The sequence below is a fragment of the Aotus nancymaae genome, unplaced genomic scaffold, assembly GCF_030222135.1.
Source record: "Aotus nancymaae isolate 86718 unplaced genomic scaffold, 86718_ANA_hifiasm-v0.15.2.pri h1tg000048l, whole genome shotgun sequence".
NCBI classification, from domain to species: domain Eukaryota; kingdom Metazoa; phylum Chordata; class Mammalia; order Primates; family Aotidae; genus Aotus; species Aotus nancymaae.
Genome location: NW_026988462.1, coordinates 1,453,372 through 1,473,616, shown reverse-complemented (window position 1 = coordinate 1,473,616; position 20,245 = coordinate 1,453,372). Strand labels below are relative to the sequence as shown.

At 38.4% G+C, this 20,245-nt stretch overlaps 1 protein-coding gene across 1 annotated transcript in view; it reads left to right on the top strand.

Moving 5' to 3' along the window:
• The window catches only part of TM9SF2 (transmembrane 9 superfamily member 2), a 65,436-nt gene extending 48,576 nt beyond the window's left edge, over nucleotides 1-16,860 (top strand). The window contains exons 11-17 of the mRNA XM_021677390.2: nucleotides 29-148; nucleotides 2,386-2,443; nucleotides 5,385-5,544; nucleotides 7,516-7,667; nucleotides 8,755-8,866; nucleotides 12,551-12,722; nucleotides 16,161-16,860. Of these exons, the coding sequence (XP_021533065.2) occupies nucleotides 29-148; nucleotides 2,386-2,443; nucleotides 5,385-5,544; nucleotides 7,516-7,667; nucleotides 8,755-8,866; nucleotides 12,551-12,722; nucleotides 16,161-16,228 (842 nt within the window). The 3' untranslated portion in view covers nucleotides 16,229-16,860. The remainder of the gene's footprint in view (nucleotides 1-28; nucleotides 149-2,385; nucleotides 2,444-5,384; nucleotides 5,545-7,515; nucleotides 7,668-8,754; nucleotides 8,867-12,550; nucleotides 12,723-16,160) is intronic.
• The last annotated feature ends 3,385 nt before the right edge of the window (nucleotides 16,861-20,245 follow it).

Sequence of the window (20,245 nt, the reverse complement as noted above, 5' to 3'; positions counted from 1 at the left end):
GTATAACCTTTTATGACTTGTGTTTTAGTTTTCGCTTGCCTGGGGTTTTTGTCACCTGCCAACCGAGGAGCGCTGATGACATGTGCTGTGGTCCTGTGGGTGCTGCTGGGCACCCCTGCAGGCTATGTTGCTGCCAGATTCTATAAGTGTAAGTCAAACCCACTGTGACTGGTGTCTGATCAGGAAGGGCCTCTGCTTCAGCTATGGGTCTGACCTGGGTATCAGATGGTGATGCTCTGTAAACAGTGTGCCTCACAGGGGTCTGCTCTTAGTTAAAAGGAGCCTGCTTGGTGATTCCTTTTATGACATGAGTGACTATCCCAAGATTTATTTGTTCGAAAATGTTTAGTGAAACAAGCAAACTGTGCTGCTTACCCACCATCCCCTCCCTCTTTTTTTCTTTAAGCTTTGGTTTAACAGGTTGGGCTGAACAAATTAGATTTGCTGTGTTCACAGAAGCACATATAGACTAATAAAGGAGAAAAGTATACAAATGAGTATCACTGATTTTTTTTCACTAAAACAAGTAGTATATCTAGGCGTACCTTTTCTTAAATACGAGAAGTCATACATTGTATTAATTTAATATTTACAAAAATAAGCTGTTTCAAGTAAACTAAGATCTCACTTTTTTGGAGAGCTGGGAAGTTACTTTTGCAATATCATTAGTCACAATCTCTTGTGTTCTTGCTTTCTAGAAGTAAAATAAAGTTCAATGAGAAAAAGGGTCAGGGCCACAGAGCAAGGCCAAGATGGGACTGGATGGCTTAGAAAGCAGCTGGTAGGATCAGCGGGGGCCAGAGTTGGCCCCCCAGGAATGCCACAGTCTTGTCTGGGATATACAGGGATTCCCTTGGGTCTGTCTATGAAAATGTTTTGTGGTGAAACACAGCAGAGTTACATGGGCAACCTGAAGGTGGGATTGGGTCATCTCAGCCCCAGGTAGAAGATTAACTTAGACCTTGCCAGACACAGTTCTCTCTTGAGTATGTGAAGCCCTGTATGTATGTGTGTTTTAATTTCTGTGAATTTTGTCGAGTTGTTTCTTTCCCCTTTACTAAAGGAGGTAGGATTAGGGTCATCATATGTATTTGAATGCATACAAAATACAGTCAGACCTCTGCCTGCCACACAAGCCTTCCTTCATGCCACACTCCCACTTTCTCACGATTTCAGCCACACTGGCTTTCTGTTGGTTCCTCAGCCAGGCTGCCTGCCTTCTCACACCCCATTGCCATCCACGCTCCTCCCACTACTGCCTCCCCATCCTTCAGGTCTCCCCACACCCTGTTCCCATCCATGCTCCTCCCACCAATGCCTCCCTATCCTGCAGGCCTCACCTCTGTCTTCACACAGCCCATTCCCATCCATGCCTCTCCCACTAATGCCTCCCCATCCTGCAGGTCTCCCCGCTGCCTTCCCATACCCCGTTCCTGTCCACACCCCTCCCAGTACTGCCTCCACATCCTGCTGGCCTCCCCGCTGCAGATCATGTATTATTTGAATTTTGACCGGAGTTGTGGTAAACCCAGAATTAATCATTTCATAACAGTCTCTTTATCAGAAACACTGTGAGTTCAAATCACGATACACATATATGATTTTATATGTATATATAATTTTACCAATTTCTTTTAGGGCACGTGGCACCTAAACATGCCTATAAACTATGTTAAAATTTTTTTTTAAATCATAGCTGTTCTGAGATCTCAGCCACTTTCATTTCTGACTTTAAACTGGGAGCAGAAGTGTACTTTCATTTTTTACTCTAGCTACTTCAGTATTTGAATTTTTTAAACTAGAAAAAAAAAATTGGAGAGAGGCAAAGGAGAGTAAAACATTTATTAGGAAGCATGTTCTGTCAAACGGCCATAAGACTTCTACCCTTCTTAGTTGCCTTATCTGACACACTCACCTCCTAGGAATCACAGTTCCTCCTAGGAACCACAGTGCTAGAAAGGAGTTGGCCTACTCTGGAAATTTAAATGTGTTGCACATAAGGCTTGACAGTTCCTAGTTTTATAACAAATTCTGAAACTGACTGCAAGACAAATGAGAATCCTATGTGCCCTTTCTGTACCTAGGCCCATTGATTGATGCTGGCTCAGGGTTTAAGGATTTTTTTGGTTGTGAGGAGAAAAGAAGAACTGATGACTTTCCTCTGAATCTCAGGAGCAGGACTTATCTAGGGAATCCCATGTTGTATGTCTCAAATTTGGATTATTTAATAAGGGAATATCACATCATATTTGCTAGTACCATTTTCTAGGAATGAGTACTCAGTGCTGTCTGACAGTTCGGCATATATCAGACTTATAATATAGATATTTGGTTTGCTTTAAAGAAAAGTCTGTATTTATACCACTTTTGTTTCATTCTGTATAGCTTTTGGAGGTGAGAAGTGGAAAACAAATGTTTTATTAACATCATTTCTTTGTCCTGGGTAAGTGAATTTTTCAAGAATTATTTTCTTAACATAATTATATGTCAGTCCCCACATTTTCAGTCTGTGAGTCTTTAATCCCCTGTGTCTCGAAATCATGTACCTAAGAAAGTAAATTTAATTTTTGAAAAGGGGTAAAAAGTAAACATTTTATAAACATTTGCCAAATGATTACCCCATGTCTTATCTGGGGAAGTACCTTTAGACATGAAAAATGTTTTAGTTTTCTTCTCTTTGAAGTCTTTCTATTTCTTGGTTTTAAGTCGTCAGTCTGATGTGTTGGTCTGTAGGGCTGCATTTAAAGCTTTTGACCCAGTCACAGGAAGGAATCCTCACCTGAAGATAGTTCAGGCAAGCGTATGTTTTCCCATTTTTATCCAAAGCATTGCCACTTTTTAGAGTCTATTCCATTAAGTAAAGTAATATACACCAAAAATAAAAAATAAGCAGCCACCACAAATCCAAAACAAAACAAAATCGCTTCATTCTCTGGAACTGCTTCTCCTCTCAATTATTTGATGTGATTCTGGTCCCAGAAGTAGAACCCACTTCCTCCCAAACTTGCCCATTTCTGGTGGGGAAGAACTGACCTGTGAACAGACCACAGCAATAAAGAAAGCCAAAGATGATGAAGTCTAGAAACCAGAACTGTTCCATTTGCAGGCTAGAAATGCAAGCGTGATGGCAGCAGCATTTTAATACACATTTGGGATAAATATTCTCTCTGATTATCACCTCCACCAAAGATTCACATTCTTTTCAATTACTGGTTCTATCCAAATTTTTATGCTTTTCTCAAGCCATATCCTTTCTTTTCTTTCCCTCTGTCAACTCACGAAAGTGTCCTTCCTTACCAAGACCGATTTCCTGCAGAATCTCCCAATCTTGCTTTTCAGGCTTCTCTCCCTCCAATCCCACACATCTTCCGTTGCTCCCGTTTCATATGTTCTGCTTATGTGGTTCTTTTATTCCTACAAATGTACTCATGTCTCCCCTAAAAAGGGATCATAAGCAGCTTCCCCTGTTATTTCTATCTCATGTCTTTTGTGTTCCCAACAAAATGCCTTGAAAAAAATAGTCTGTACTCCTTTCTTCTCCTTTCTCAGTGAACACTTGCAGTGTAAAGCCACATAATCCATATTTTTCTCCATCATTTTACTGAAACTTCTAAGTTTACCAATAATGTTCCCATTTTCAAATCCAGAAACCATTTTCTCTCTCTGCCTCTGTATTGTTTTACGTTGGAACACCTTCTCCTTGAAACTCCTTCCTGTTTTGGCTTCATAGAAATTGTCCTGTGCCAGTTCTTTTATGTCTCTGATCAGCGCTTCTCTGATCGGTATTCTTCATTCTGCTCTTAAGCGTAGATGTTTACCAGCAGGTAAATAGAGTGTGCTGAGAACTCAAGTATTCAGGGGCTGGGGGACTTGGCGGTCACCTAGGAATAGAAGGAACATTTAATAACAGGAAATCTAGTCATATAATTCTACATAAATAAATACCTCCATATAATTATTACAACAGATGCAATAAAATGACCTTTGATAATATTGAGCATTGTTTTCAGGTTTTAAAAAAATTTAATAGAGAAATATTAGTTTGTATTAAAAAGAATCTTATCTCTACTTCAGAACCAACGTCATTGATAATAAAACACTAGGGACATTTATTGGTGCATACTCTTTCATGGCTTGTTATTTAAGTTCTATTCACAGTAAAGGAGGAAACAAAAAGGTGGATTTCATCTTATTATTTATAGATGACATGATTTGTATACAAAGAACACCAACAAATTTTAACAGTAAAACTTGTAGAATTAATAAAAAGAGTTTGGCAAAATGGCTAGGTATCAACTAATGTTCCAAGATCCTAAATACCACCATTAACCAGTTAAGCGTTTTAATAGTAGTGGTAGTTATGCTGGAAGAGGACTCTATTCATAGAAAACCTACCCAATAGGCCTGAAATAACCTCTCAAAGTATGCAGAATCCATAAGACAAGCCTAGAAGATTATTAACTAGTAAGAGATGGAAATTCACCATGTTTCTTGATGAAAAGACCAAGCATTGTGAAGGTGTTTGGAGATGTCCAGGGGTTGCTGGGATGAAGAATACAGAAGTAGATCCTGTATCCATGGCAGCATGCTAGATGTGGCACCATGAGCCAGAGGAACTGTTAGATAAGTGATGCTGGGACAACTGATTCTCTTTATGAAGGGAGAAAGTCTTCAGTTCTAGGTGGCATCAAACCTAAATACAACAGGCGTAACTACCGTATAAGAGCATCTTTATGATCCCAGGTTAGGGAAGGCTTTCTTAAACAGAGTACACAAAGGATAAAGAGGAAAGTTGTAGCACTTAAAAGCTGTGTGGGATAAGTAGAAGTGATTATTGTATGATTACAACCATATTTTTTAAAATGTATTCAGAAGAAAGACTGAAAGGAAATTATACACATTTAGATGTTTGGGTTTAGAAAAACCCACAGACTATGACAACAAGATATTTAATTGGATTTAGTAAATAGAATATGTAAATAACTCACATACATGACTTGGCAAGACATGCAGCCCAAATGAAAACTGAGCAGTGGATGTCAGCAGCACAGCACAGAAGGTAAAACCAAAACAGCCAACAAACACTGGACGCTTGCTGCAGTTTTCAATAAGAAATCCAAAGGAAAACAACAACCTGACAATTCCAAGTGTAATGAAAATATGTAAAGAAGTGACTTTCATAGGCTGCTAGTAGGAGTTTAAGTCAGGCAAACCCAATCTGAAGAGCAATTGGGTAGTTTCTAGTCAAGTTTTATATTCACACATCCTGTGATGCAGCAATTCCACTTTCTTTGTATGTATATTAGAAGTTGTAATATTAATTACATATTATTGTTACATTTTGTTAACTTTGGTTTTACCCAAAAGCCTGTTGTGTCTTTCAGGATTGTATTTGCTGACTTCTTTATAATGAATCTGATCCTCTGGGGAGAAGGATCTTCAGCAGCTATTCCTTTTGGAACATTGGTTGCTATATTGGCCTTGTGGTTCTGCATATCTGTGCCTCTGACGTTTATTGGTGCATACTTTGGTTTTAAGAAGAATGTGAGTTTATAAGTGTTGTGTTAGATGAATTTTAGCTGCAGAAATTAGCATTGTCATCTCAAAAGATACCATAAAAGTGTGTAAAGATGTAAACTTGTCCTTTAGGGTCTGGATTTAATAGAATATTTTATAAACAGTATTATTTAGGAATGTGGGAGAGGTTACAGATGTAAACTTAGGTTTCAAAGTGTCTTAAGTAAATAGAAACTAATATAGATTATTTGGGAAAGAAATGCTGATATAAACTAATGAAAACATATTTAATTTATTTATACTATATATATAAATTATTGTGTTACGTTTTTTAAACCCAAATTAGGCATTTTTTTTTTCTCTTAGCTAATAAGTGTTTTATTAATTTTAATTTTTTTTGCAGAGATTGGGTTTCACCATGTTGGCCAGGCTGGTCTTGAACTCCTGGCCTCAGGTGATCCGCCCGCCTCAGCCTCCCAAACTGCTGGAATTACAGGCGTGAGCCACCTCTTCCAGCCAGCTATAAGTGTTCTTAATGCACAAAGTTTAACTAAGTAAGCAAAGAGGATGGGTTAAGAAGTCACTATAAGAAAAGTAGCTGCAGAGTAAGAGTAGCAAATGTTTGTGATATGTAGCTTTGAAATAAACTGTATCTGCTTCCCTGCTAATACTGGATTTTAAGGAAGATTATACTCAGGTAGATGATACTCAGGTTTCAGTCCTTCCTCTGGTTTCTCTCCCACGCTCAGTCAGCCTTCTCTCACTTTGCTGCCCCGTTCTGCCCTCAGGCTAAAAGGAAAAAACAAACAAGATCTTATTCTTCCATCTCATCAGTATCCTCCCCTAACTGCACTTCAGTATCCCTGTCTTTTCCTGAAAATATCAAGTCCACAGGGTAAAAGAAAGACTGTGTGGTTAGTATACTTTGTGAGCAGGACCCAGAAGTCCCTGGCAGAAGCTGGCACTGCTCCACAGCCTCTGCTGTACTTTCATGCCTGGCTACTGAAGGATTTTTTAAAAAAATTCTTTGGCATTTTGTTTAATTTATGACTTTGTATATCCGAAGTAGTGAACTGACAGGTTTGAATTTTTTAATTACATGGATTAAATAATTACTTGAAATTCCAAAATTTTGCTGTTTAAAGTTTAAAATATTTCTATTTAATATCAGCCTGGGAAATTAAAAAAAAAACATTTAAAATGTAAGTATTGGAGAATGATATACATGATTCTCTCCCTGTATACTCATGTATCTACATGTAAAATTATAATCTAGTCTGCAGAAGTACACTCTTAATGAAAATACCAAGTTTAAAATTTTGATTTATCATCACAAAACTATAGAAGGATGTTTTTGAACTTTCGTACAAGAAAATGAATTTTTGCATCTGTACCCTTCCCCCCTCATATGGCTGCTTTTGTACTTTAGGTTCCGGTGACTTTTATACCACCATGTAGTATGTCATGAAAGAGAGAAGAGTTGAGAATATCACCAACTCCTTGTGGTCATAAAACTTCATGCAGCCATTCATTGTTGTTTTCATGTTCTTAGGTCTTAGTAAAATGAGCAATTTTAATAAAGATGACATTGCCCACCTCCAAATAAAAATACATTGACCAAAATTCCAGAACCAGCTGATTTCTTACAGTACATATGTAATTAAAATGAAAAGCCTAACTCTAACTTTTTATTAGCTATTATTTTCCACATATTCTCTTATCTCCTGTGTAATTCTTGCTGTGTCTAAAGCCATTAGTCAGTGGATAACTGCTGGAGACAGTATTCACTTTTTCCAGTAGACAGACTGAGGATTGTCCCTGATGGCACCTGGTTCATGGCTTCTGTAGACAAAATTTTAGTTTGATGTCTTAAGTAGACTTTATTGCAATTAGGGACAACATGGAAGCTGGAGAAAAGCAGGCAAATAATCTTGTGCAGAGAAGAATATTTAAGACAGATAGATAATTAGGAATTCTTCCTTTATTTCTTTACTGAAGGCCATTGAACACCCAGTTCGAACCAATCAGATTCCACGTCAGATTCCAGAACAGTCGTTCTACACGAAGCCCTTACCTGGTATTATCATGGGAGGGATTTTGCCCTTTGGCTGCATCTTTATACAGCTTTTCTTCATTCTGAATAGTATTTGGTAAGCTAAGGACAAAGTCCTCTCATTCTCATTACCATTATATGTAATATTTGCTTTTTGTTTGTTTATGTGGTTTACTATTTGTATCTTATAAATGTAAGCAGTTCTCCAGTAATCGGAACTCTTAAAAGCCAAAAGCTTATTTTTATCTTTTCTGTGTGGGAAAATGAACAATAGTGATAACAGCTAGTATAATATGAATTGAAGGCTTGTTAATTCTTACACTTACTTAATTCTTATTCTTCATTCTCAGAACTCTGTGAGATGAATGTTATCCCCGTTTTACAGAGATGTAAATGAGGCTTTGGAAGTTCAGTAATTCGCCTGTGTTACACAGCAGCCCTGTGACAGAAGATTAACCTAAATTTCTCCAAACCTATGTTCCTAACTAATCTGTACTGCCCCAGAGAGAGGATCCTCTGAGCTCTTAGGATTGGAGAAGGGGTTGGTCTAGATGACCTGCAAAGTCCTTTCCAATTCTCAGATGCTTTCATTCTCCAATTGCTTGTTCACATGTAAAAACTCGTAATAGTAATTTTGAGCCATTCTCGTGTGTGTCTGTGTGTGTATAAATATACAGTGTTACATCATGATTGTTATTGGATCACGTTGACATATGTTACAGAAAGTACCAAGGTTGGAGGTTACAGAAAGTTAGAACTAAATGTGAGCTTTTTAGTGATTAGAACATATCTTTCCTTCCCAATCATTATACTAATTTTCCAAATTCAACTGGTTTTATTGTATGTGATAAGAAATGGTTATGTATTCTTAGTTGGCTCTGCCTTTTCAGTAAGTTTTTATCAAATATGCCCGGCACACCAGCAGACAAGTAGACTAGCTAGATGGGAATAAATAGAAGTTTCAGGCCTCCCTAAGCGGAAGGCAAAGTCCAGTGACATTGGCATATTCTTCCTGCTCCTCCCCTTCACACCCCATCACCATCCCAGCCTATGAGAATTCATCTTGTTTGGTTAGTTGAGAGAAAAAGCAAACCTTTTTAGTCCAAGAAGAATGAAAAGATTGTGTTATGTATTATGTCAAATTGAAAATATTTATAGTTATATCTTGATGTGTTTGATTATAGGTCACACCAGATGTATTACATGTTTGGCTTCCTATTTCTGGTGTTTATCATTTTGGTTATTACATGTTCTGAAGCAACTATACTTCTTTGCTATTTCCACCTATGTGCAGAGGTATGTATTTATAACTTTGGCATATTTAGTATAATAATTGAAATAATTTCTGTAGATGTATGTTTATTATGATAGAAATTGACCTGTATTCCTAAATCAAATGTAACCTTCTTTAGGATTAAGATACCCTAGTTCAGTATAGTTAGTTAGAGATTACTATTAGAAACTTTAAAATGTGAATTTTCTGAGAATGGTATGTTGTGCTAAATTTTCACTGTTGTTTTTTAACCAACTTAAAGATGAATGCTTTTGTGATATGTTTCTATCATGCCTGAGATAAAAGAATATATAATCATATTAAAAAATTTTTTTAAATTTTAGACTGAAAATTTAATAAAAGTAAACTAGTAAGAAAATTCATTAACCACATTGTAAGGAGTTCTATTCATGGCAGCATCGAAATGATAGTATCCTTATATAGTATGTAGAACTGAATTTTAAAATGTAGATTGTGTTAAATCTATTATATGTTGGCGAAAAAATCTAAGTTTATTAAACTTAGTATGTTATTCAAAAAATTGAGATTAAATCACATAACAGAAAATGAGCCATTTTGAAGTAGACAGTTTAATGGCACTTACTTATATTTACAGTGTTGCACTGCCACCACCTCTGTTTAGTTTCAAAATATTTTTATCACCTCTAGTTAAAGCCCCATACCCATAAGCAGTTACTTATTATTCCTCTCTTCCCCCAGGCCTTAGCAACCAATAGTCTGCCTTCTGTCTGTTTTGCCTGTTCAGACATTTCTTATAAATGGAATCATATAATATGTGACCTTTTGTATGTATCTTCTTTGACTTGGCATGTTTTCAGGGTTCATCGTGTTGTGGCATGTGGAGTACTTCATTTCTTTTTATGGCAGAATGATAAATTTGTTTATCCATGTATCCATTGATGGGCATTTGTGTTGTTTCTGCTTTTTGGCTGTTGTGAATAATGCTGCAGCATTCATGTACAGGTTTTCATTTGAGTAGCTGTTTTTGGTTTGGGATATATATCTAGGAGTGGAGTCACTGGATCATATAGTAGTTCTTTCTGTTCAATTTTTTGAGGAACTACCAAACCTTTCCACAGTGGTTGTGCCGTTTTACGTTCTCACCAGCAATTTACATAGGTTCTGTTTCTCCACATCTTTGCCAACACTCACCTTCCATTTTTGAAAAAGTTGTAGCTGTCCTCGTGGGTGTGAAGTGGTGTCGTGTTCTGGTTTTGATTTGCATTTCCCCATTGACCGATGATGAGCATTTGTACTTGTGTTTGTTACCCGTTTGTATGTCTTCTTTGGAGAAATAGCTAATCAAGTCCTTATCCTATTTTTAAATTTGGTTGTTTGTGTTTTTGTTAAGTTGTAAGAGTTATTTGTGTATTCTGGATAGTAGATTTTTATCAGATTGTGATTTGCAGTTCTGGTTCTATAGGTTATCTTTTCACTTTCCTGATAATGTCCTTGGCACAAAAGTCTTAAATTTTTATTAAGTCAAATTTATCTATTTTTTTCTTCTGTTGCTTATGCTTTTGGTGTCATATCTAAGAATCATTGCCAAATTAGGGCTGAGTGTGGTGGTTCACACCTATCTGTAATCCCAACACTTTGGAAGGCTAAGGTGGGAGGATCACTTGAGCCCAGGAGTTTGAGACCACCCCGGGCAACATAGTGAGATCTTGTCTTTGTAAAAAATAACAAAATTAGCCGGGTGTGGTAGCACACACCTATAATCCCAGCTACTTGGGAGGCTGAAATGAAAGGATCACTTGAGCCCAGGAGGTCTAGGCTTCAGTGAGCCATGATTGCACCACTGCATTCCAGAACCTGGGCAACAGAGTGAGACCTTGACCCCACCCCCCACCCCCACAAAAAAGGAATTATTGCCAAATTCAAGGTTATGAAGATTTACCCCCATGTTTTCTTCTAAATTTTATAGTTTTCACTCATGTATTTAAGTCATTGATCCATTTTGAGTTAGCTTTTGTATTTTGTGTGATGTAGTGTCCAGCTACATTATTTGACATGTGAATATCCAGTTGTCTGGCACCATTTGTTGAAGAAGCTGTTCTTTCCTCATTTGATGGCCTTGGCCACCTTGTCAAAAATCAATTGACCATAGATGTAAGGGTTTATTTCTGGATTCTCCATACTATTCCAGTGGTCTGTATGCTGTCCTTAGGCCTGTGCCACACATTTTGATTACTGTGGCTTTGTACTAAATTTTGAAATCAAAAAGGCTGAGTCCTCCAGCTTTGTTCTTTTTTACGATTGTTTTAACTGTTTGGAGCCCCTTGCAATTCCATGTGAATTTGAGGATTAACTTTTCCATTTCTGCAAAAATGGAATTACTGGATCATTGGAATTGTGATTGAGATTACATTGGATCTGTAGATCATTTTGAAGAGTATTGCTGTCTTAACAATATTAAGGCTAATGGTACATAAACACGGGATATCTTTCCATTTGCTTAAGTCTTCTGTCATTTCTTTCCTCAAAATTTTCTAGTTTTCATTGTTCAAGTCTTCCACTTCCTTAGTTGATTTTCTTCCTACGTATTTTATCCTTTTGAAGTCTATTTTAAACGGAATTGGGTTTTTTGGTTTTTTGGGTTTTTTTTTTTTTCTTTTTTGAGACAGAGTCTCACTCTGTCGCCCAACCTGGAGTGCGGTGGCATGATCTTGGCTCACTGCAACTTCTACCTCCCAGGTTCAAGCAATTTTCCTGCCTCAACCTCCTGAGTAGCTGGGATTACAGGTGTGTGCCATCATGCCCAGCTAATTTTTGTATTTTTAGTAGAGACGGGGTTTCACCATGTTGGTCAGGATGGTCTCGATCTCTTGACCTCGTGATCCACCCGCCTCGGCCTCCCAAAGTGCTGGGATTACAGGTGTGAGCCACTGTGCCTGGCCTGGAATTGGATTTTTAAATTTCCTTCACAGATTGTTCATTGCTGGTGTGTAAAAACACAACCAACTTTTGTATGTTGATCTTATACCCTGCAATTTTGCTGCATTTGTTGATTAGCTGTTGCAGTGTGTGTGTGTGTGTGTGTGTGTGTGTGTGTGCGTGCGCGCGCGCGTGTTTATTTAGGATTTTCTAATCTTAGTTTGCTTTTTTCATATATTTATTTTTCACATATTCCAAAGGGCAAGAGAGATAGTGAAGTGTTCTCTTTTAAAAGATCTTCTGCTAAGCTATAAGCCACTTAAAAACAAGAAGAGCTATTTTAATAATCTACCTTGTTTAAATTATGTTAGTAATAACTGAAATTGGATTCCAACCAGGCCTTAATAGAATAATCTTCTTCCTAATACAGAGTTGACTAGACTTTAATGTAAGTAATATTAATGTTGAGCCATGTAAGTAAGTTGTAGGCTATTTGTACATTGCTTTTCTTTGGGAAGGATAAATTTTGAAATACAGCCTAATGCTCTATTATTCATAAACAGTTTAAGCTTCTTCCTCATATTTTTAGCCAGTTTTTAAGCAGCCCCACCAAAGACAGTGGGTGCTTCTTAGCACCTTTAGTGAGGAGTGAGGAATGGGTGAAGTTCAATAGGAGAAAGAGCCTGGAACTGACAGCAGAAAGTAGATTGGGGGCTGTCTCATTTATTATGCTTGCTTTGAACCTTAGTAAGCTACATGTTACCTATTAATTGGAATGTAATTCTTGTTCTTTTTTCTTTGCTATCTAGGATTATCATTGGCAATGGCGTTCATTTCTAACCAGTGGCTTTACTGCGGTTTATTTCTTAATATATGCAATACACTACTTCTTCTCAAAACTGCAGATCACAGGAACAGCAAGCACAATTCTGTACTTTGGTTATACCATGATAATGGTTTTGATCTTCTTTCTTTTTACAGGTAAAAATAGAATTTAAGTGATTATTTTTATTTTATAAGTTTTTAGACAAATAATGTATAAATGTTTGTCTTTTTTAAAACCCATAAAGGCTTATTCTGTTAGTGCTTCTGTATTTAGTCCTCAACTCAGCACAACTAGGCATAGTTGGGTCTGCCCAGCTGTGAGTTGCATAAAGATGGTAAAACAGAAGCTAGGGGAAGAAGTTTAAACAGGGTCGTAGTTGTGGTAAAGGTTCAGGGACACGTGGGCCAGTACAGCTCACGGTTTTCCTCTGTTAACCTCTTAAAGGTACACACAGTTGGTTTTTTTGGCCACTTCAGAAATAGGGTAGAAGCTATAGTGACTTAAGTTTAGGAGTAAATAGAGATTGAGGAGGTGAAGTCAAGATGATATTGAGAGTAGGTAGAGGGTATCAAGGAAAGATAATAGGACATTCCTTAATCTAGAAGTTTTTATCTCCACTTTAAAATTCAAGCACTGAATAGGATATAGTGTGTATTAGATTGGTGTTAATTTTATGTATGTATATATCTTGTCTAGCCAACTAGATAAAAGTTTTCTGTGTCTCAGAGCCCTGGGTGCTTGGTAAACATTTGTGGAGTGAGTGAGTGAACTTAAAAAAAGAAGTATAGCACCTTTCTTTGTCACAAGTAATACTGCACAAAGTATGTATCTAAATTTTTAGCTCATCATGCATGTTATGGAAGAAACTACAGAAGCCAAAAAGAAAAGAAAAAAACAATTTTTTTTATGGTGAAAACTTGTTCTACTTTTCACTCATCTGTTAGCGTTTCAGAGCCTGGAGTCGAGTTTCGAAGTGCCTCTGCTCCCTCAGGCTTCAGGCACTTACAGTGACTCTGTATTCCAGGTTATTGATCAGATATGGGGGGCTGGGGGGTCGTGTCTTGATGCTACATGATAGATTTCAGTCTAGAGCCGTAAATTTTAATAAGTCATCTACAAAACAGCAGTAGCCGGTGAAACAAGGAATGACTGTTTTTGTGCCCTATCCGTGTGTCTCTAAATGCATATATAGAATAATTCCTAGCGTACGCATCAAAAATAATGATCATTGTGAATATCTTCTTTTTTCCAGGCATATAATACAGAAAAATGATAGCTTAACCATCACTTGTATGTTATTGATTTTGATTTTTTTAAAAACGGAGTCTCACTCTTGTCACCCAGGCTGGAGTGCAGTGGTGCAGCCTCAGCTCACTGCAACCTCAGCCTCCCAGGTTCAGGCAATTCTGCCTCAGCCTCCTGAGTAGCTGGGACTATAGGCCCCTGCCATCAACCTTGCTAAATTTTTGTATTTTTAGTAGAGACAGGGTTTCACCATGTTGGCCAGGCTGGTCTCAAACTTCTGACCTCAGGTGATATACCCACCTCGGCCTCCCAAAGTGCTGGGATTACAGACATGAGCTACCACGCCCAGCTGATTTTGATTTTTAAAGTGTTATCTTTTCATTCATTCAGAGCTAAACAAATTTCATAATCTGAATTCTGGAGCCACATCAAATTGAACCAACCAGTTAACCAGTAACTTATAGTGTGCTTCACGTTGTGGAAGCTTTCTGGTAAGGGAGTAGTAACCCCTTTACCTTTCTCTAAAATAGGTTGTGGTCTGTATTTGCTTCAGAACTCCAAAGCAATGCCATTTTATCTTATTTAAGTCAATCCATTTTATAAAACAGAAGTAATTATTCTGTCACAAAAGGAAAGATGCCATTTTTAGTATGTACATATATTCCATATTAAGAACAAAATTAAGTAACTGAAGTTTCTTGGAGTTGCATGGATGGGGATTAAATGCTTTTCTCATCTTAAAATATTTTTTGTCATCTCAAAATTAATGCAAGTAAGCACAAGGTTGTATAAATATGTCTATGTTTTCATTATTGCTTTTCTGAAAGTAACCCTAGCCCTAGCCTGAATAATAACCCTTTTGAGTATGCAAAAGATACATTTGTATGTCCTCCAAAACACACATAGTGCCTTGCACATAGTAGGGCCTCAATACCTGCACAGAGTAAGGATGGGTATAATGATGTTTGTGATTTCCCATGGTAATGTTCCATGTATAGTCTCTTGATTTAGAAAATCTCCTTTAATACTTTCTCTGAGTACTGCATTTTAAACAACAGAGAAAACCATTGGGGGTTTAAATATAAAATTTATGCAAGGACTATTTATATCCCCTTATGTATGCATATGCAAGGAGTACTTACACTTGAAGTCAGAAAAAACGCATTTGAATTCTGGCCACAAGTACCATCATGTGACCATGAGACAGTCACTTAACCCCTTTGAACCTCATTTTTGTCTCATTGAAAGAGTATCCCCATCTAGCATTCACATTCTTTGGAATCTAGACTGATACCTGAAAATCAAGGCATGCATTTTTTTCATGAATTATCTCATTTACTCTACATAACAGTCTGTTATGAGGACAATGAGGAGGCAGTGAGGAGAGAGAAATTTCTCCATGTTTAACAAGATAAGTGGGCTTGGAGATGTCAGTCAGCTTGCCCAAGGATGATATACGCAGTTGGTAACAGAGCTGCGCTGTTCTCTGGTACCATGCTGTCTCATTTTCAGCTAGGATGCATTTTTGTTATTATCCTGATCATGTCACTTTTAACATTTTGTAAAGACTTACTGAATTATTTTAATTATAGTTCTTTGAAGACTGATAACTTCCAATAACCGTACTTGGAAAATATCCCCATTTAGTCATTCCTTGAACCTGTTGATGTTTTCATATCATACCCTAAAAAATTCTAGTAGTGTTTTCCATTTTGTTATAAAATACTCTTAAATAGGAAAGGACAGTTGACATCCTTCAGTATTTTCTATGTAGTAAGGAAAATAATGTGTATTATAGAAAGCTTAGGTAATCTTATAGTAGAAAAATTTTCTACCAATTTTTGTAAGAAACTTGATTTGAGATGGTTGTATATTTTTCAGATGGGCTCATAGATCTGAAGCATATTCCTGGTGGGTAATAGTTTATAGTTTTGTGACTTTTTTTAAGGAACCAGTCATTGTCAATCTGTATTTTTGTGTAAAGTATGAAACTTCCTTTGAAAAGGGTTTATTGGCCGGGCGCGGTGGCTCACGCCTGTAATCCCAGCACTTTGGGAGGCCGAGGAGGGTGGATCACGAGGTCAAGAGATCGAGACCATCCTGGTCAACATGGTGAAACCCAGTCTCTATTAAAAATACAAAAAATTAGCTGGGCATGGTGGCGCGTGCCTGTAATCCCAGCTACTCAGGAGGCTGAGGCAGGAGAATTGCCTGAACCCAGGAGGCGGAGGTTGCGGTGAGCCGAGATCGTGCCATTGCACGCTAGCCTGGGTAACAAGAGCGAAACTCCGTCTCAAAAAAAAAAAAAAAAAAAAAGAAAAGGGTTTATTTTATTTTTTCTCTTACAGGAACAATTGGCTTCTTTGCATGCTTTTGGTTTGTTACCAAAATATACAGCGTGGTGAAGGTTGACTGAAGAAGTCCAGTGTGTCCAGTTAAAACAGAAATAAATTAAATTCTTCATCAACAAAGACCTGTTTTTGTGACTCCCTTGAGTTTGATCAGACTTACTGGCCTAGCAATCCTTCAGAAACAACGTAATTCTCAATACACCTCTTCCCATACACCTTTCCCCATAAGATGTGTCTTCAACACTATAAAGCATTTGTATTGTGATTTGATTAAATATATATTCAGTTGTTCTCAATGAAGAGCAAATTTAAATATTATGTGCATTTGTAAATACAGTAGCTATAAAATTTTCCATACTTCTAATGGCAGAACAGAGGAGGCCATATTAAATAATACTGATGAAAGGCAGGACGCTGCATTGTAAATAGGATTTTCTAGGCTCGGTAGGCGGAAAGAATTATTTTTCTTTGAAGGAAATAACTTTTTATCATGGCAATTTTGAAGGATGATTCCTATGATGTGTTCACCAGGGGAATGTGGCTTTTAAAGAAAATCTTGTATTGGTTGCAACTGTTCATATCTTCTTACTTTTCTGTGTTGACTTCATTATTCCCATGGTATTGGCCTTTTAAACTATGTGCCTCTGAGTCTTTCAATTTATAAATTTGTTATCTTAATAAATATTATAAAAACGTCTTTGTTGCATCATTACCTATTATATACATTCAAGGAGGTCTGTAAATACAAATTTATTTACCAATGGTGTTTTGAAATGATTTATAACATTTTATCAGATTTTATTGCATTTTGTTAATATAACACTTTCTGAGTTTTGATCTGAATGAAATTTCACAGTTTAAGGCGTTGTCTAAAATGTTCACTGTGAGGCCATAGAGGAGGTTGAAGTCATGTGTATCTAGACAGATGAATAATCTACAAGTACTTAAGGTGGGCCTTACTACATTGTCATTAAGGAGTTTTAGTTTTGACTTGTTTTTCAAAATACAGTATTTTAAGTCAGGTTTTATTATCTATACATTATCAGTGACTAGCAAGTCTTCATCTTTACGATGTCATTGTTTTAATTTAGATTTCACAAACAGTTTTACTTCTAAGAGTTAAGAAATGCAGTTTGTCTTTCACATTCATCTGATTAATTGAAATCCATGTACATAGAATATAGAAATGTGGGGTGATTCAGCAGCATCAGTCTGCTTGTATGTGTGAGCATATTCATTTGTATTTTAGGGTCTCTCTGCTTGCTGCTTAGGAGAGCAAATCAGATACTGTTATTAAACTTACAACTAAAATTAGTAGCTGTCACTTATATGATGTTGCTGGTCTCTTACTGAATATATATATATATATATTTTTTTTTTTGAGACGGAGTTTCGCTCTTGTTGACCAGGCTGGAGTGCAATGGCGCCATCTTGGCTCATCCCAACCTCCACCTCCCGGGTTCAGGCGATTCTCCTGCCTCAGTCTCCTTAGTAGCTGGGATTACAAGCATGCACCACCACATCCAGCTAATTTTGTATTTTCAGTAGAGACGGCATTTCTCCATGTTGGCCAGGCTGGTCTCAAACTCCCAACCTCAGGTGATCCGCCCGCCTTGGTCTCCCAAAGTGCTGGGATTACAGGCGTGAGCTACCACACCCGGCCTTACTGATTAATTTTATGTCACTGTCCTTTTTTTAAAAAACAGACCTGTTTGTTTTGAAGAGTGAAGGAGGAGCTCTAGTCATTTTTAACCTCTCATGGTAGCTAAGTATTTAAGATAGAAGAGTTTCTTTCTTTATATCTCTTGTGTTTATTTTTTATGGGTAGAGTTGTCTGTTAGTATCCATGGAAGATTGGTTCCAAGGACCCTTGTGGTTACCAAAAATCCATGGATGCTCAAGTCCTTGATATAAAAATGGCAAAGTATTTGCAAATAGTCTACACACATCCTCCCATCTACTTTAAGCCATTCTGGTTTACTTATAATACCTAATACGATGTAAGTGCTCTGTAAATACTTGTTATACTCTATTTTCTCTATTTGTGTCTTTATTGTTTAAATTTATTTTTGAGCATTTTTGATCTGCTGTTGCTTAAATCTGCGTATGCAAAACCCCCAGATAAGAAAGCTCAACTGTTATTCTCTTAAGGAGCTGTTGACACAGGCTGGTTGACTCAATAAAGAAGTTTTACTTTTTAAAAATCTTGATTCAGACACCAGATTAGTTTTTATTGGCCAAAGTTAAGTTTCTTCAATTTTATTTGTCCTTTAGTGAACAGTTAGCTTAGTGATTTAAAAGTCAGCTGATTGATTTGGTGTAACTTCTTCTAATTTTTTTTTTAAGAGTTTTGCTCTCATATTAAAAAAAAAAAAAAGAAAGAGTTTCGCTCTTGTTGCCCATGCTGGAGTACAGTGCCACAATCTCAGCTCCCTGCAACCTCCGCCTCCCGAGTAGCTGGGATTACAGGCGCCCGCCACCGGACCAGGCTAATTTTTGTATTTTTAATAGAGGTAGGGTTTCACCATGTTGGCCAGGCTGGTCTCCAACTCCTGACCTCAGGCGATCCTCCCACCTCGGCCTCCCAAAGTGCTGGGATTATAGGCCTAAGCCATGGCACCCAGCCTTTTTCTTCATATTTTGAAGTAACCGCATTTCACACGTAAACGGTGGAGAGGCAATTGGGAAAATGAAATTGGAAGGTTAAAGGAAGAGACTTAGGAGGGTGCAAAGCCGAGGAAGGAGACAGTGACAAGGAAGGCGAACCAAGTGAGGAGGGCAGGGAAGAAAAGACCCCTCTCCAGGGCTTGGATCCCGCCCATCCTGAGGGGTGCGCTGCTGCGGCTCGCCCAGGAAGTTCTCCAGGAAAGCAGCAGGCGGTTAGGAGCAGGGGTTTGTCTCATTCGTTTGAGTATAGACCAGGACAGAATCAGTTGTGTTGTGCATGTTGTGAGACCCCAGTAACCACGAACCCCGGGGAGAATTCTTCGTGAGCCATGATAGCCGCAGGCAGCTGCGAAGGAGGAGGACGTGTCGCCAAGACCGAGAAACCAGGTAACTGCCGTGTTTTCCTGATGGAGAAATGGGAGAGAAACCCAGCCGTGCTACAGGGCGGTCCTGCGCGCTGACTGAGGGCACCGTTCTGCCTGCAGCTGCTTCCCGGCCTCGCACATCAAGAAGGCCACCCAGGCTTTCAGGCAGCACCCCGGCTCCCTGGTGTCTCCCAGTTTCTCCAACTGCGCCTTCACTTTGCACTTAGTTACAGCTTCACGCCGCTTTCTTCCTGTCTTTTCAAGAGGCTTTCGTCTTTATTTTCCCTTCTATGTGTTCAAACTCTCCCTCTCCATGCTTTACATTTTAAAACACCTCCAACTATCAGCTACTTTTTTTTTTTTTTTTTAGTGAAAACAACTCGTCTGACCGATTTCTCCCTGTTCTCCTTGCCTCTCCCATCTGGCTTTGCCGTAGGCTTCTCACTTTCCGAGGATTCTGCTGGGAACCTTGTTGCTGAGTTCTCCAGCGCCCTCATCACCTGGGCCAGCCCTCATCACCTGGGCCAGCCCTCATTTTACCAGCTCCTTACTGACTAGACACTCGATCCCTCTTGGAAACCTTGTTCTGAAAGCAGAGTTTCTCATAGTCTGGGTCTCAACCCTTTGCATAAGGAGATTGTCACAAACATGTCGTGGCCCTGCACCTGTTCTGGAGAAGTGCGTTAAAACAGGAGACGCTGCTTACCCACTTCTCTTCCAATTCCACCTTGGTCATAGTCTCCTTTGGGGGTTCCTCTTCTGCCCCAGCGGGCGTTGCTGCCGCCCTATTCCATCTTTCCCTCTGGCCTGCTCCTCACTTGGTGTTCTCTGTCCAGTTTCACTCTCGTGTTTAGAGTCATCACCTCCATCTCCAGCCACAGCACCTGCTTGCTGCACAGCCTGCACGGTCCTCGGGAACATCAAGCCCATTGTGTACAAAATTGAACGCGCCTGCGCCACCGTCCCCAGCTCCTGCTCCCCCAGAGGCCCTGTCTCCGGAGGGCCTGTTAGCTGCTTCATCCCCTGAGCAGAGTTTCGCAGGTCCCTTGG